Raw genomic sequence first — 16,881 nt, 5'->3', positions numbered from 1 at the left:
GTCATCAGTAACGGACAGGACTTAGATGAACTCGAAAAGAGTCTCCGCAATTGATCCGACTAAGAAAACTCTAGCTGCTTCCGTGTTCTATATGCTCAACCTGGAATCTTGAAGCCCCCAGGCATATTGTATTGAAAGACACCCCGACGATCAACTTCCCACCGCACTCGCTTCAGCTTGTGAACACTGTCCTTTCCATAACTAGCGATAGGGTCCTGCCACTCGGCCGCATAGTTCAAGTATAAGAACGGATCGTAGTCGCCCAGTCTGCGCGCATCATCTTCAATTCCATCAAACAACGCACGCGCAGTTTCCTCAACTCTGGCATCGTCCGCCGCGTTGTCCCAAGAAGCACTAAGCAGCGTAACAACCAGTGCGTCAGTCCTTCCTGTCAATCCCATCGCATTCTTTGAGGCAGCACGAGCGTAAATAGCTGGTGGCAGAGGCTCCAGCGATACCGACCACACAATGCCAGGAACGTCTCGAATTGGGGCCAGGCTCTCATTCCACCGCATATAAGTCGCATTCAACGCGGCAATACTCGAGACAAGCGTCGTCACCACACTTAGTTGCCTGTCGCAAATCAGCTCTGCATGCATGACCAGCCGCGCTGCACATACCGCTTCCCGTCTGGCGAGAACGATCCCTGCTCCATGGAGATCTCATGCATCTCCGCAATCCTCATCGTGCTGGCCAGCGACGGCATCTTGAAGAACGGCTCATAGACAGCCGGACGCTCCTCTTCCTTGGTATACACAATACTATTGACCACTGCGGAACCCTGGCCCCCTGAATACCCAAAGCTCGTAATCAGGGACGCATACTCATCATACTCCTCCGCGGAATTCAACTGCGCAAAAGCCCTAATCTGCTCCTCCGCTGTGTCCAGCGCGTAGTAGACGCTTCCACCCCAGATACGACCTTGTTTGAATGCGCCTAAGTCAACTCTCGTCACAATGCCGAAATTACTGCTTCCGCCTCGCAGCGCCTGCAAGAGATTGGAATTAGTCTTCTCGTTGACTTCCACCACCGATCCGTTCGCTAGGACGACTTCGAACTGCGAGACCGTGTCGCAAGTCCATCCGTACCGCGGCGAGAGGTATGATATCCCACCTCCTGTTGTGAGCCCTCCTACCCCGACTTGTGCGGCTCGTCCGCCGGCCGCAGATAGACCTAATGGGTCGAGGTAAGCGTATACTTCTCCCCAGGTAGCACCGACACCAACCGAGACTGCGGTATGGTCACTGTTGATGTTAATGCTATTAAGACCGCGCAGGTCGATTGTGATCCCATCAGCGATGTTTGATACGCCGCCGATGCTGGCGTGGCCGCCGGAGCGGACAGCAAAGTGGCAGTGGGGTCCGCCATAGTTGTCAAGAACATCCGGAGTCGAAGTTAGAGTTCTGATAGCGATGGAGACATCTTCTGCACTTGTTGGGGAGACGATGCATTTGGGATGAAGATCGGAATTTTGCTGCGAGAAGTACGAGCTGAGAGAGGAATTGTAAGTGGTGGTGCCGGGGAAGGACACTTTGTTGCCCAACACGGATGATAAAGCGAGACACTGGAATCGATCAGATCGATGTCGATGAAAGATCTGGAGCACTAGGATTTACTCACACATGCCCCAAGCTTCTCGAGTACAGTGGAACTGGTGCTAATGGCGTTCATGGTTCATTCTAATCTGAAACAGCACGATGGATGACAGGAGGAGACGTTGTCAACACCCGCTGATCTCCCCCTCTCAGAACTTCTGTCCTCTCCTCTTCTCTGCTCACCGCTGCTCGAACTTCATCCCACTCAATCATCGAATCATCGCACAGGAGGCATAGGACGCCTCACAATACGCTATTAATAATGATAGGTTACATGATGGAGCTCCCCATAGGCAGTCACGTTGTCCGGCTCGTAAGTCAAGCAAGTCCATCCCTCGCCGTTGTCGGATTTACTAACCAGTGACTCGATCGCAGTACGATTTCGGTCATATTAACGGCCTTAATAGGAAATTAGATACCGTCTATTTTATCCATCGTGTTGACTTCGCCTCATCAAGCTCAGCTCCGAGCTCACACATCTACAGGTAGTGAGATCTGCCAAGCTATCGCACAGCTGTCAGTCCTGGCTTCCCGTCTTCAGGACCTGCCGGTCATCCCACAGCGAGGACGCAAAGTCCCAACTTCGGAAACAGAGCCAATAATGAACGTGTGGATCTCAAGGCTAGGGTTGTTTCCTACTGGGTGAAAACGGAGGAGAGGCCCGTCTGTTGTACGACGGTAGTACACTTGAACAACAATTGGGCGTTTTCATCGCTCCACGTCTTAGTGTCAGGTACCATGTTCTTGGCCTTCAGCCTTCGCTTGGTGAATAGCTGCCATTGGGACGATTTACGAGTCGACGGCAATGCTATCTGATCCGATAGCAAATTGGAACTGACCGGAAGGCGGAAGGAGTATCAGAGAAGGATTATGTTGGTGTCCCTGAAAAACACTCAGGAAAATGCAGGTCCCTTGAGAATCCCTGTCTCGGCAAGACGGCAACACATCACAAGGCGCTTAAGCATACACCGAGATGGACAATGAGTCAAGATATCCAACATTCTTAACGAGAGACACACATCACACGAAGTACCAAGGAATCGAAAAACCAGTGGCCCTTCGACTGGATCTATCAACAATTCGCGCTCGTCTGTATCATTACCAATACGAGAAGGAAGAAAGGATCCTTCTCCTAACCCCTGAGATTCTGTGAGCTAGCTGTCGTCTATCGCCATTCGCCACATTTAGGCCCGCCAAGCAGGGGCTAAATGGGGATCGTGTTTGAGAATATCTCCACACGCAAGTCTGAAACACGGTCCGTCGAATGTCAGCTGTTGTTGGACTTGGAACCAATTTTCTCCAAAGTGGATCGCGGACCCTTGCGGTGCTGTTCGTCCTTGTTTATTTCACCAGCCATTCATTGTCGGCGCTTAGCGTTGGGCGCAATGATAAGCGCCTTTCATGGCTTTCGGGCTGTGGTCCTGGCTCTCGGGCCACTCATTTCATATACGAGGCCGGTTAATATTTAAAGAGGCATACGAGGTCCATGATCTCGTGTCTTCAGTTTTTCCCTCACATTCCTTTACCCTGCTAGACGCAGTTTTGTTGTTTTCACCCACTCATTCATTCCTTGAATTGCAACAATGTTCAGACTCAATACAATTCTCGCAGTGCTGGCACTGCTTACCACCTTTGTTCAGGCCCATACCGTCTTCACGACCCTCTACGTGGATGGAACCACCGAAGGTGATGGGACCTGTATCCGAATGAACCGCAACGCGGACAAAGTCAGCTTTCCCATTGAGCCTTTGTCGAGCAAGGATATCGCCTGTGGTACGTGTCCAATTCTCCCCGAGAAATATTGTTCTTGGCTAACAGATAACAGGCTACGATGGAGAAAAAGCCGTTGCACGCGTCTGCCCCGCCAAGGCTTCATCGACCCTTACCTTCCAGTTCAAGCAGTATGCGGATGGTTCTAAGCCCAGCCCCCTGGACCGCAGCCACAAGGGTCCATGCGCCGTTTACATGAAGAAAGTTGCCGATGCCACTGCCGACAACAATGCGGCCGGTGACGGTTGGTTCAAGATCTGGCAAGCGGATTATGACGCCGCGGCTGGCAAGTGGTGCACCGAACAGATGATCGACAACAAAGGCTTCCTGTCTGCACAGATCCCATCCGATATCGAGGGCGGCTACTACCTGGTCCGACCTGAGCTGCTGGCTCTGCACGCTGCGCAGGATAACCCCCGCGACCCTCAATTCTACGTTGGCTGTGCCCAGGTCTTTGTCGAATCCGCCGGAACCGCGAAGCCCGCGACCACGACCATTGGCGAGGGAACATACGACCTGAGCATCCCGGGAATGACCTTCAATATCTACCAGAAGCCAATGGCACTGCCATATCCCATGTTTGGACCACCAGTCTACAAGGCTGGAACACCCCAGCCGGCCCCGACGAACCAGAAGACACCGACCGAGCAGAAGGCGCCCACCGAGCAGAAGACACCCACCGAGCAGCAGGCGCCTACCGAGCAGAAGGCACCCACCGAGCAGAAGGCACCAGTACAGCAGAAGCCAGTCAATGCCTGCCTTGCCCCACGATCGATGTTAATTCAGGATAAGGGTCTGAAGCCTAAGGGCTGCATCCTGGTTCGCGACAACTGGTGCGGATTCGAGGTGCCCGCGTATACGACTCAAGACGGCTGCTGGGCTGTAAGTACCACTCATGTCCTTCACTAGGGTTACGCTAACTGTACGGTAGTCCCAGAAGAATTGCTGGGATCAGGCCGATGTCTGCTGGGGTACCGCTCTCCCAACGGGTTCCAGCCACTGCCAGATCTGGAGCGACAAGTGCACTGCTCTTAACAACTCGTGCAAGAGCGGACAGTGGGTTGGTCCTCCTGATGCGGGCAAGGATCTCACTCCCGTCCCAGCGACCCTGGCCTCGCTGAAGGTGTCTAGACGGGCCATTGGGATGCGTAGACGGGGACGGAGACACACTCACGCATAGATTTCTTAGCCCGTTAGTCGGGGTCTGGTGTTTAGAAGAACAAATACCATGATACTCAAAGAGTTCATATTGCATATTATAGACGGAATGACTTATGAATGACCCTATACAAGATATTTTCTTCCTGTCGCCGTGCCGGAGAGTTCAACCTTGTCGTGACATGATCGAACCCTGACCGTCGGCACAGCAAGTCTGTTAAAGTACACTCCAACTGTCACTCATGCAGTGCTGTATGTTGCCATCCACTTCATACGTCCAGCTTGAAGAGACTATTCAGTGGGTAGTTATATTACGCCTGACAACGACATTCTTCTTCTAAACTTTACCTCCTCCCCAGCATGAACCATAGAGATGGTGAATGGAACGCCCTAAGACATGACTATATCTACAGTCTTCTTCCACCTCCCATCAACTCAACCTTTCCAACATCTCTTTTCCCTCTTCATTACACCTCTAGCTGCCCCCTCCTCCTCCCCTAGGATGAGTGTCTGAGCAAACGCCAAAGAGGACCAAAGGAGGGAAGGGTGAAGGGAGTCAGCAACCCCCAACAGCAAGCTGTACAATTACTCCTGTACATGTTGCATTTCCCCAAGAAGCCACCATCTACCTTCCATCTCCTCCATAGAGTGACCAGAGAAATTGCAGCTATCAAGAGGACTGGCGAGCCGGCAGACGGGAAAGTGTTGAGATCAATCCCCCTTTTAAGGGGAAAAACGTTGGTACCGGCCTAGAGCAGGATCATCATGGGGGGATTAGCTCTCGCTGAGATCCGCCATATATGGGATATTCCGCAGACAATTTGCCGATATGTGGATGTTTTCCTGCTTCTTATGGAGAAAACCATCAGTATGGATGGGTGACCTCGGTCAACTGTCTTTGTTTTGCTTCTCTTTCTTCTCTTTTTCATTCTTTACTATTATAATGATTATTGTTATTATGAAGAGAGGTGTTCTGGTCACTCTTCACTACAATAGCTGCCACCTGATTGATTAGGGAGTAGTATTTGGTTACTACTGGTAAGGCCTTACCCTTATCACATGACTAGCATCTATATCTCAAAAATGAAGAGGAACCAAGCCAGACTGAATAGTTGTGAGGGAGGCTGTACGAGGGACAAAATGACAAATGCACAAAGGATCTAGAGTAAACGGCTTCATATTCGAGATCCTATCACTAACAGGCAGCATACACAAATGTATGAACTCCCCACAGTCGATAAGAAACCACCCCTTGCAGACGAACAACCATCAACCACCAGCCTCCTAGGCATCTTCACTCCCAAGTCAAAGCTTAACAGCTATCACTATGTCCCTTTCCGGCATCCTGGCATCCTCCGGAGCAGAATCTCAGGAACTCAATCTCGCCGTTGGAGCCGCCAGTGCAGTGGAACAGCGACTGCTGGATGTGGCTGGGATCAGTAGACTGACCCTTGGCCTTGAGCTCGTTGGCAATTTGGGCGTAGTAGTTGCCTGCGTATTATTCGTTAGTCACCTAAAAAGAGAGAGAGAGAGAGAGAGAGAAGAAAAAAAAAAAAAGGCTATCTCACCCTTTTTAAGGAGGGAGCTACCGCAGTAGTCCAGGTTGGCCTTGCAGTTACTGGCAGCTGCGAAGGAGGAGAGGAAGGCCGTGAGGCCGATAGCAACAGTGGTGAACTTGACCATTTTGAAGGCTGTTTGCTTTGAGAGGCTTTTGTGTTGGATCTCGATGGGTTTGTTGTTGTTGATGATGATGATGATGAGTCTGCAATACCCGGGGACATGACGGGCCTTATATAGCTTTCTCCATCTTGGGTTTGAGGGTCCAATTGAGGATGTAGAGGATTGCCAACCGCTGCGGCTGAGTGTTTCTTGATGCTCCAATACGTGCTGGTACCGGATGACACCGACTTGTCTGTCAGATGCGCCTTCTGTAGACATCGATGTGGAATGCCTCAATGGCGGCGAATTCCTAGTTGAGACAAACGCTCCCCTATCGTCAGTACCCCGCTGCAACTATCTGATCCTTCCGATCGTCGCGGGAAGGGCGATCCTACAGTTTCAGCCGCATCTCAGCTATCCGTAGACATCATCTATCGAGTATCGACTCTGCGTACAGACGGCGGTCTACCATGGACTCCTGATAGGTCTCAACCTGTGTTCCGTCTAGAATCCTTCTGAAACTCAACGCTCAGGCAATGGTGAGATATCAGCTCCGGACTCACAAGGACTGGGAACCTTCAGCAGCAAGACGCTGAGGATCCCCAAACAAACAGTCAGCTGGATCACTTCAACTACCAAACCGCATTGCTGATCTCATCCTTTCTGGCCAATGTCTGCTTGCCGCCAAGCAACCACACCAGGCCATGAAACGCACACCGTCGATAGCTCCATAGTTCGGCCACGGAAAAGATACGCTGTGTGACACAGCTGAGCGGAGGGTGGCCTGATCTGCGCTATCCCTGTAGAGTCCTCTCATCTCAGCCTCATCCTTTGACTTTTGTTACAGTAAGCTGGAAAGGTACCGCTACCAGCCCCAGGGTGATCTACGAAGGTCCTCTCTACAGGTGCATCACACTCGAGTGCTACACAGAGAGGCAGATTGTTGTGAAAGTACTCTGTACTCACTCTCACATCGTCTCGTTGGTTTGTTCTGATCGACAGGCCATAGACGGGGGCCGGGCGCGAACGTCAAAAGATCAGCACCCAGCCTTGCCTGGTTTCCTTCCATGAAATAGGTCAACAAGCAAACCCCGCAGCGTAGAAGCAGCTGTATATTCCTGCAGGGAGACTTCATACAGATTTCTCCGCCAACTAGTACTGCAGTATGTAGCAAGTACAGTATGTACGGCCATGCCGAGACTCGTACGGACATGATTGACGACAGCGTCGTGGTTCGATCGAGCAACAACTGTGGACACGATGACTGCGGTGCAGAATGAACGCGTAAAAGAAGCCAATCCTGGAGAATGAGTCATGTATACGGTACAGCTGCGAGGATGCACTTACGCTCCGAGCTCATACAGCGGAACCTCAACCTTGTCGGACTGCATGCTGTGCGAGATTCCCTGCAGATAAAGTTGAAATCTCTCTCTCTCCCTCCTCTCCCTCTTTGGTGGTGGTGTGGAATGTGGGGGTGTTCGGAAACATCACCAACGGATGATCAAACTGGGCGATCTGCCGCTAATGAAGAAGTTGTTGATTTGGTTTATTTAATCTTGAACTCCAATGTCCATCCGTAACCAATGCTAGCTATATTACAATACAAGCAATTAATTCGTGACCATAAATCGTTATGCCAGCCGATCAAACTCCCGGGTCGTCGGACTTGTTGGCTCGGGGCTATCCACTGTTCTCTAATACTCGAAGCTGGATGGCGCCAGACATCTTCGGGCCATCGTCAATCTCCTCTCCTGTTGCAGACTTGTTATCTGTCGCTTCCTCCTCGACCGCGTATCGCCATCGTCCGTCCACGCCGAGAAACATTCGGAACCCATAGCGTTTGTCCAACCGGTCGAGGTGTATTCGCCTCTGTATGCTTGTCCAAAAGTAGGTGCCTCGGAAATCGTTGAGAAATCGCGAATGAGCTACCCATGGCATGACAGACCCGATAGACCGGGGAACGCGAGGCCCCTTGAATCGTCCACGACGCGTGCTAAAGACGATCAGCACAACCAGGGTGTTAAGCGCGATAATCATCAAAGCGATGGCCAGCGAGGGGACGGAGGGCTCCATGGTCCACGTGTTGTAGATGATCGTGGAGTTGGGCGCGCTGTATGGGTCCTGCAGCGGCTGGAGATAGATCTCCCTCCACAGGGTAAAGTAGGTGCTATACACCCATTGGTAAACAATTTGTGACATCCTCATCAAGTCATGCGGATTCAGCGTGGTGAACTCGGGCCGTCGACGCTTGTACAGACGTGCGACTAGGAAACCAGCCCAGTCATACGACGTGACGTACGATTCGCGATTATAAGTGGAATTGCTAATATAGCTCTGCGGAATTGCGGCGAAAACTTTGTTGAATTGGCCCAAACTGACTGTGGCATTGTCATACATGGGGCCTGATGTGATGGACGTATTCGCCAGCGGATGCAGTTTCTGGATCTGGCCCTTTTGGTCGAACACAACCGAATAGGTTTCCAGACTTATTCGCGGCTCACAATGGAGTGCGATGGTGTTCCTCTCAGTGACCGGTGAACCAGCTGTGTAATTCCACCGACCTAGCACGACCACCGTTGTTGTTTGGCAATCGCCAGAATCCTCGTCGGTGGCGACGGGCGATAAGAAGTGGATTGACAGTTTGATATCCTCATGCGGATGCTGCAGCGACGTCATATCAACTTTGCACTTTTTCTCGGGGTCATCAAAAGTACGGTATTTCCAGTACGCAGTTCCATTGTGTGGGTCCTCAACGAGACTGTCCGCGATTAACAACGGCTCGCAAACCAGATTTGCTCCGATACCGAGAGTGTTGGCTCCGTACAGAGCATCAGGATCCGTGTCCTTGATCCAAACAGGCACAAAAGAATGATTGGCACTAGTCCATGGGAGCATTGAGACTCCTGTGGTGATGCTAGTCTGAATGATATCATATTCGGTGAAGTCAGCGGCAAAGTCATTTCGTTGAAAGATGGAATTGCTATAATTTGTGTATAACGCATGTGGAGCCGGGAGAGAGGAGCTGGTCATTTGCTGTGTGAACAAACCACCAGCAACCACGGTGAGAACTGTATTTGCAATGCATGCCACAGATACGATCCCTAACAGGAGATGCCGGTCTCGAACTGCCTTCACCAAAACTGCCCATGGGGTCTGGGAGGAATAGTTCATCGACAATGACCCTTGGGCAGTAGCTTTACCCCTTTGAAGATGTACCCAGGGTTCGAGAATACTGAGATTGCGGTGAATAGAAGCACATAGTGAGCCAACCGCTGAGGCAACCACTAACGGCAAGATCGAAAGAACCACTTGAAAGAAGCTCGAGTCGGACTGATCGAGATGTCGAAACTTGCCATCCTTGGCGAGGGAGGCAACTACCAAGCTCATGCTGGTAATGGCTGCAGCCAGCAATAGGAATTCAATGATGAAGAATGGGATGACGAGAAAGTGTGGCATTGGGTCGGCCTGCGAGCGTATTTGCTCATCCAGGTGGATTGGAGAACCATCCGTCGTGTATATGCCCAGTTGCTTCCCATTAGGGCCGGAGCCCGGTTCCCATCGCAGTCGGCAGTTGCGCAGGAGTCGTCGCAGTTGTCGGGTGGAATATTGATGAAAGTCGAATCGAGGATCCGCAAGAATATTGGAAGGGCCAAAAAGATCCGCCACAATGCTACACATGGCTCCGATCGAACATGGGTCACTTTGGAGCACATTTTCACGGTTCTTGTAGACGTAGAGAAGCCAGAAAGTGATAGCGGCGCCCAAACCAAGGATGGCTTCTGACAACAACGCTGCAAAGTCAACCACGGCAATCGTGACTTGCCGAGTCAAACGTATCGCAGGGACCATGGCTGGCGTTTCATCGAGATTGAAGAGTCGACCCATAGTGAGCACAAATGTCTGCTTGACTCCTCGCGTGACCTTAGTTTCGAATTCCTCCTGTGTCATAACTTTCGATGAATCCAAAACAACGACTGGCTCATAGTCACCCATCTCCTGGCTGATGACCGGCAATTCCGTTATTGTGCGATCACCTGATGTTTCGTTGATCCGGAAGAAGAGCATGTCACTTGTATATGGGGCTCTATGGGACAAAAACCCCTGGAATTCATTGATGTTGAATTGATCGTTGCTAAATGCGGTAGTAGTGTTCGGGTGGATGGCCACAGAGGTTATTGAACTATTAGCATGCAATTTGATTTCAGCCTCAGCCTTCCGGTAATCAATTCTGCAGGCAAAAAGGGTTGCGGAGGAAGTGAACTGGACATTGGCAAGTGACATGTCACTGCTATCATTGCTGGAGGTATGTCCTGTTGCGTTGACAGCGATCAGAATCCCATAGATATCATAAGGATCACAACCGTTGGCAGTGAATGATTGAAAGGAATTGTTCAACCACACTGGCTCCCAGTAACGAATCTGGAGGAAATCGGTAGATGGGAAGAAGATATTGCTATATTGGAAATCCAAGGTACACTGCTGATCTGGACCAGAGTGCTGAAGCTGGACCCCGGTTACATCCCAGGAAATGGTCGGAAGACCACCAGTGGTGTCATTGACAACAAGAGAGATAGTATCATCCACCATAACATCTTCGCAAGACAGCTCCGACCAGTAGATGGTCTGATTTAACGTCCACACAGTGCTTTCTCGATAATCGTCACTGGGAATCTCCACAGGCGCGAGGGCGTACTTCGACGAGCGAGTCCTTTGAAGAGAATTGGAGTCCGACGTAAGAAACGGCTCCCAGTTGTTCTTCTCCTGGGCTGAGATCCACCGAGCTTGGCTATGTAGGTCCAGCAGGTGTGGCCAGCTGCGCATCGTCTCATCACTCTGGACGCTTATTTCCCGGAGTTCTAACACGGCGCTCTGCAAGGCAGGTAGGAATATGCGCATCAGGACTGTCAGAAGACACACCAGGAGGACAATCCAGTGGCCCCTCTTGGCGGAAGTCAGCGGAGTCAAGAACGATTGGCCGAAGTTATAATTGATAAACAGCGTGGAAGCCGGGGTCCCATCCGGTCGGGAAAGTTGAAAATAGGGCTCCAGGCGCAAGACATCGAAATCGATGAACGACCACAACGTGACAAGAATCAAAGACACAATGATGGGTATGTAATTGTAGGCAAAGGACGCAGCGGCGGACAGATTGGTGGTATCCTGGTAGAATACAAGTCCTCCGTAGCGATCGGTGCATCGACGAAGCGCCTCAAGAACCAACAGCATCAGGAACATGAGAATACCGAGGAGTGAAAGATACGGCGGACGCAAGGCAAAGGGGCGCCAGCCCGGCGCTGGACGAGGGGAGGCATGGCGGCGAGAGCGGGACTGTTCGAATGTGCCTAGACAACGAGCTGAGAGAAGACAGAAAGTGTCAACCACGACTGTTCGAAAAGAAACCCCCTCTATACTCAACAACCTAGATGGCTTACTGGTGAGCTGAAGCCTAACTTCGGACAGCTTCTTCCCCAAACCCTGGGACATGCTTGTCCGAGACAACGGCGGTGTCGTAATGAAGCCAGAACGAGGACATGGCAGAAGCGCTTGGCTAGCAAAGGAGACGTAACGATAACAAGGTCATCTCCCACGATGATTGATGGGCCAAAGGAACGATTTCAGCATGATGGGATGCTGACGGGGTGTGGAATTCGGAACAAAAGATAAGAGTGAAGAGGAAATCGACCTGGGGATCACCGTTTCTCCCGTGCGGATGACGACTCAAGTGAGGATCAACGTCGAATGTTCTCTCCTCTGTGCCAAGTACTACTATTGGGAAAGTCGCACTCATGCCAAGACGCTTTGACTTTTCCCCTAATTGAGCCCGGTCGATACACAACAGCGACCATTGGGGGCGTCTGATTGGGTTTATCGGGACTGGACCCGGAGAAAAGCCAATAACCAGATCCAAAGACTGAGGCGGAGCAACCCAGAGGTCAATAAAAATTAGACCCTGAGGCTTTGCCCAAGTGATCCAGTTTTCAGAGTCCTTGTCCTCCTGACTAGTCGTCTCTGTCAAGCCACAGCCCACACATACTACAGAATGTAGTTAGTTAGATACGAAGACGTCGGCGGCTGACTCTTCGGTCCAGTGTTTCTCCGTCGTCTTGTCACGTGGAGGTCAGCTGATCTGTCCACACACCACATACAAGTTTGCTTCTCTTAATGCTGCATTATTATTATTAACTGTTGTTGTTGTTATTATGATTATTGTACACAGTATATCAAACAATCCAGACTTGCCTCTCCTACTAAGAGTTTGATGTCATTGGATATTGATCAAATGGTTGTGATAGATAAACATGGAGCAGATCGGAGAGCACCGAGAATGATTATGAAATTCTTTCTCAGCTTAGATGTAAGCATACGTACGGAGTAGTACCTTAGAGATGTTTGACACCATATCCTATGCAAGTGGTATACTCCCAGCCAAGAGTTGCGCATAATAAACTGCCTGGGAATGATCCTTGAACTTGATACCAACAGAGTGGAAATGGAAGAAATTAAAAAGCAAGTCGTGATGGAAGAATGTCTATCATTCATATTGCCTTCATACTATGTCGATATTTATTGATTTTCGACCACTTAGTTCTGGATCATCCAGACACGATTGAGCCTGTAGTTCATCTATGCTTGTTGTAAAGCCATCATTGCCAAACGGCACTATCAGATCCACTCTCATATTTCTACTGCTTTACATATCTGCCTCTGGAGCTCATCCACCCTTCTCAGCTTAGATTTACGGATAGTGAACGCAAAAGACTTTGGCACCGTAATGCGGGGATTTTGACTTGCCACGCCGTCAGAGTGACGAGTATAGAAATGTTGCACTGATTTAAAGCTCGCAGTGCTTGACACTGGCTCAACCACGGGGCGAGTGCCCCTGAATATTGTATCCGTGGATCTCTCAGATTGCCAAAAGGTTCCTTTTGTATCTCTACATTTCATCATTATCCGCCGCCGCCCCTGAAGGCGGGTTTATATACCGTTGACGGGTTGTCTGCCGCGCCGTATACTCTCATATCTTTACCTCATAGATACCATATTGCAAGCATAATTCAAAATATCCTACCTCGAGAATATGGACACTCTCTCCTTTAAGGAGCGGGTTCATCAGTGCCGACGCAACAGACAACCTCTCACAGATGAAGAAATCGCCTATATCACCCAGGAGAGTGCCGAGTTAGCTGGTGCCGCTTCAGGTATGAAATTCACCATTTCCCATCTGTTTTGACAAGCCGGTTCTTAGATCTCTTGAGACCAGGTAAATCCAGATCAGATTCAGTGGATGTCAAAGGCAGAGCAGGTGCTGAGCAAACCTGCTAGTGAAATCACCATGGATGACGCCCGAAACATAACGTCGAAGGAGGTATCAGTCGCCTACGGATAATAGGATCAGCGCCAAACTCGTAAATAGGCTCGTGCATTTGACACTCTCCCTGCAACCGGCTCCGTGGCTTCGCACATTCAGTCGGCAGCGGCTAAAAACGAGGAGGGTCAGTAGCTCCCTGTATAGAGGATAGAGAGAAATCACACAATGAATTTCTCAGAAAAGCCTGCATTTTTGAGACTTTCTATCAGATATATCGAGCATCATCAGATAGATGATCAGTATGTAGTTGGGAGACTCGTGCTTCGGCCTCAGTCGTAACAAAGTGTCCGTAAATGGTAGTCACGTTATTCCTTTCAGCGTCTCTTCGCAGCATCATACAACCCTTTGATATCATCTTTCCACCTCTTCTCATCCACTCGAGCCAACCTTCGATTGTACATCAACAAGCCATTCACCTCACCCTCGACGTCGGTTGTTTGAGTCCACACGACTCCACTACGGGAGAAACGAGTGACCTGATCCCTCAGCTCACTCAGAAGCAGATGGCTACGGTAGTTCCGAATCTCAAAACTGTCGGCAACCTCGTAAGTCATGTTAATACTGTTGATGGCGTCGACGTTATTCCACAAGCTATACACATCAGCAAACTAACCATTAGCTCTTGAACAGACAACTTACTACTCAATGGAGACATTGGTGCCAACGCCACCAAATTCACCTTGAATGGCGATCCTGCTGGAATCATAAAGACTGGATTGGAGGAATAAAATAAGGTACCACACTGCGGGTACGAATAATGGTGATTATCGCTAAAGTCGCCATGGCCGTGATCAGTCCACCCGGATGTTTCATCGACGAGTCTGGTGGGATCGAGCTGACGAACCCTTTCGCAATTTCGGGGTAGTATTCGGTTCTTTGTCCCCATCCTTCGTTATAAATCACCTGCAGAATCGCCAGTTAGTGGTGGAACAATAGGGGTATGGTGGACATACCCAGGAGAAAATGCTAGGATAGGTCTTGTGATGCTTAACAAGAAGCTCTAGCTGTCGAGTATATTCCTGCTGCTGTGCCGCATGTGGCAAATTGGTCTCCATCGTCCAGTCTGGCTATTCTTTGTCTGCAAGGGGCGAAGCGAGGGCATATCCTGCAACGCCAAGAGTCCAAGTTAATCACATTCTCGATAAAAGAGAGCTGGCTCGACTTTGATCTGTCGCTCTCATGAGCAAATAGACCATCTTTCGGAAGTTGGCATAGGCGGCGAGCGGACACCTACATGTTTACGCAACATGTTAAATCCCAATCCCTTCAGAAGCTTTAAGCCGTATAGCATTGCCTCGCGATTTGGAGAAGCGCTGATTCCGTCTGGTCACCAACCCTGATCCAGTGTCCCTAGCATGAAGGTAAAGTTCCTATTGGGCAGAGGTCGCAGGATGCCACCGACTGTTCCATTCGATGATGCGGAATCCAGTATGGCTTTTGATCTCGTCTGCTCCCATACGTACGGTAATGTTGTAGAGGGTCGGGGAGTCGGGCGACCATAGCTGCGGAGAGTCGACATTGAAAGTAAATGGTTGATCAGATAAACCTTCGAGACTGGAAGCAGAGTGACCGCCCCGGTTGAATCCGGCTTGCTTGCCATTCATAAAGATAGTGGCTTCATAGTCCACAGCACCGAAGCTCAAAAGAGTGTTTTGGTGTTGCCACTCTTTCGGCACTGTGAAGGATGTCAAGAACCAGGAACAGAGAGTCCAGTTTCCTTGGACATCTACAGCCACTTTAGACAACGCAATCCTCACCAAGGGCAAATCTATGGTTTATCCTGATAGAGCACTCTCCAAACAGGAGGCAATGAAGATCTCATTTGCCAGCGACTGTCCAAACGGGGGGTGACGGAGCGGCGTCAAATCCAGACGCATTCTGGTATTGCCAAATTCCGTTGAGATTCTGCCATCCGGTTCGCTCTAATTGAGGGCGAGGATACTCTGGCCATGGATTTGTCCTAATTGTGGACGTCCATGGTGTGTCAAGTGGTTGGATCTTGGGGGCATTTTTCACAGTCTGACGAACAACATTGCGGTGATGGCTTGTGAAAAGAGAACAAGAGATTCAAACAGATATCGGATTAACAGAGTTATTATCGTGCTGATCGATCAATTTCCCCACGAATGTGGATCTTGCAAGAGCCCAAGATGCTGTGATCCACAGAGCTCGGCTTGAACCCGACTCAAGTGCAAAGAGCCGAATAAAGGGGCGAGATTCGGCGACTTGATCTTCTAGGTTTGAGCTGTCGTCGCATGCTTGGCAACATTAGTCGTGTTAGTGACTGCGGGGAGGACGGTGATCTACTTCTCGGAGCAGCCGCTTGAAGAGCCTAGATAGACGGCATGTATGAGTTGTCTATCAGAGCGAAATGCACGGTCCGTTGTCAACACAGAATTTGAATCAAAGTTGAAGTTAGCACTGATTGACACATATGCTGGTGATCTGGACCGGACAGGGCACCTGGCCAATCCGAGCCCTAACTACGTATAGATTCCTGCTGCATATCGATGGAGAAGACTTGTTGATCCTTACCCAACAAGTCAATAATTGGTCAGATAAGAAAACAATGTTAGATTCGTGACCGGTCAAAGCAAGAAAATATCAATGAGGCATTGCATCTTTGCCAGCTGTTTTACCCCGCGGATCTACCTGATATTACACCAAGGCCTGGATTCACAACTGAAGACCCCGTCGAGATAGGCAGGCCGTCCATCTCTAAGCCTCAACATCTCCGGCTGCCACGTCAAAGGCAAAGACATGGGTACAGGTGCTGATTGCAAGCTGCACCCCGCAAGCCTGGACCGTCGCCCATCAACTCTCACCAGACATGAAAGATCATACAATCCCCTCTTAGGTCCTTCCTCACCAACAGCTTTGACTTGCTTCAAAGCTTCCAGACATCCGGACAATCCGTTGTGTCGCTACCTGCATTCTACTTGTATACAATCACCAATCTGACAGAAACCCATAGTGACTGCAGTACAAGGCGGCAACCCGTCAGGGAATCATAGTCAACACATCTATCTCCTATAGAAGACTCTCGCAAGGGGATCACCAAGATGCAGAGCAGCTGAGCAGTTCACAGCGGACACAGCTGCAATTGGAAGAAACATCATGCACTAAAGAGCAACTGTTGACACATTTCACCAGGCGATGTTTGTAGAAGATCGAAGCCGGATAGTTCCGAAGCCAGTCGTGGGTTAGCAGCGATACCCCGCGCATATCATATTTGCGCAGGCCACTTTTTTATACGTTATTAAGCCGGTTGTTGTTGCTCGTGATGCTCAGGTATGTCGACTGCGTCGAGTCAACTCCGTTACTGAACCT

The 16,881-nt window shown here is 50.1% G+C and overlaps 5 protein-coding genes and 1 pseudogene across 5 annotated transcripts, besides 4 other annotated features; 2 read left to right on the top strand and 4 right to left on the bottom strand.

The window, feature by feature from the left end:
• Positions 1–95: 95 nt before the first annotated feature.
• Positions 96–1,671, bottom strand: ACLA_073040 (FAD-binding oxidoreductase; the record flags this gene model as incomplete). The annotated part of the gene is made up of 3 exons (XM_001275694.1): positions 96–573; positions 621–1,564; positions 1,621–1,671. 3 exons carry the CDS (start codon positions 1,669–1,671, stop codon positions 96–98), a joined length of 1,473 nt encoding a protein of 490 aa, XP_001275695.1.
• A 1,507-nt stretch (positions 1,672–3,178) lies between these two features.
• On the top strand, positions 3,179–4,545 carry ACLA_073030 (putative endoglucanase; the record flags this gene model as incomplete). The annotated part of the gene is made up of 3 exons (XM_001275693.1): positions 3,179–3,368; positions 3,421–4,247; positions 4,297–4,545. The coding sequence occupies 3 exons, from the start codon at positions 3,179–3,181 to the stop codon at positions 4,543–4,545; spliced, it is 1,266 nt and encodes a 421-aa protein (XP_001275694.1).
• Positions 3,997–4,093: a microsatellite.
• Positions 3,997–4,096: a microsatellite.
• Positions 4,546–5,835: 1,290 nt separating the features above from the next.
• On the bottom strand, positions 5,836–6,206 carry ACLA_073020 (uncharacterized protein; the record flags this gene model as incomplete). The annotated part of the gene is made up of 2 exons (XM_001275692.1): positions 5,836–6,014; positions 6,092–6,206. 2 exons carry the CDS (start codon positions 6,204–6,206, stop codon positions 5,836–5,838), a joined length of 294 nt encoding a protein of 97 aa, XP_001275693.1.
• Positions 6,043–6,065: a microsatellite.
• A 1,656-nt stretch (positions 6,207–7,862) lies between the features above and the next one.
• On the bottom strand, positions 7,863–11,666 carry ACLA_073010 (DUF3433 domain-containing protein; the record flags this gene model as incomplete). Its single annotated transcript, XM_001275691.1, has 2 exons — positions 7,863–11,524; positions 11,615–11,666. 2 exons carry the CDS (start codon positions 11,664–11,666, stop codon positions 7,863–7,865), a joined length of 3,714 nt encoding a protein of 1,237 aa, XP_001275692.1.
• Positions 11,667–12,351: 685 nt separating this feature from the next.
• Positions 12,352–12,393: a microsatellite.
• Positions 12,394–13,260: 867 nt separating this feature from the next.
• Positions 13,261–13,569, top strand: ACLA_073000 (uncharacterized protein; the record flags this gene model as incomplete). Its single annotated transcript, XM_001275690.1, has 2 exons — positions 13,261–13,381; positions 13,454–13,569. The coding sequence occupies 2 exons, from the start codon at positions 13,261–13,263 to the stop codon at positions 13,567–13,569; spliced, it is 237 nt and encodes a 78-aa protein (XP_001275691.1).
• A 296-nt stretch (positions 13,570–13,865) lies between these two features.
• ACLA_072990 lies at positions 13,866–15,647 on the bottom strand (annotated as a pseudogene).
• Positions 15,648–16,881: the final 1,234 nt, after the last annotated feature.

This window comes from Aspergillus clavatus, genomic scaffold (genome assembly GCF_000002715.2).
Source record: "Aspergillus clavatus NRRL 1 1099423829791 genomic scaffold, whole genome shotgun sequence".
Lineage (NCBI taxonomy): Eukaryota > Fungi > Ascomycota > Eurotiomycetes > Eurotiales > Aspergillaceae > Aspergillus > Aspergillus clavatus.
This window is presented reverse-complemented; position numbering and strand designations above follow the sequence as displayed.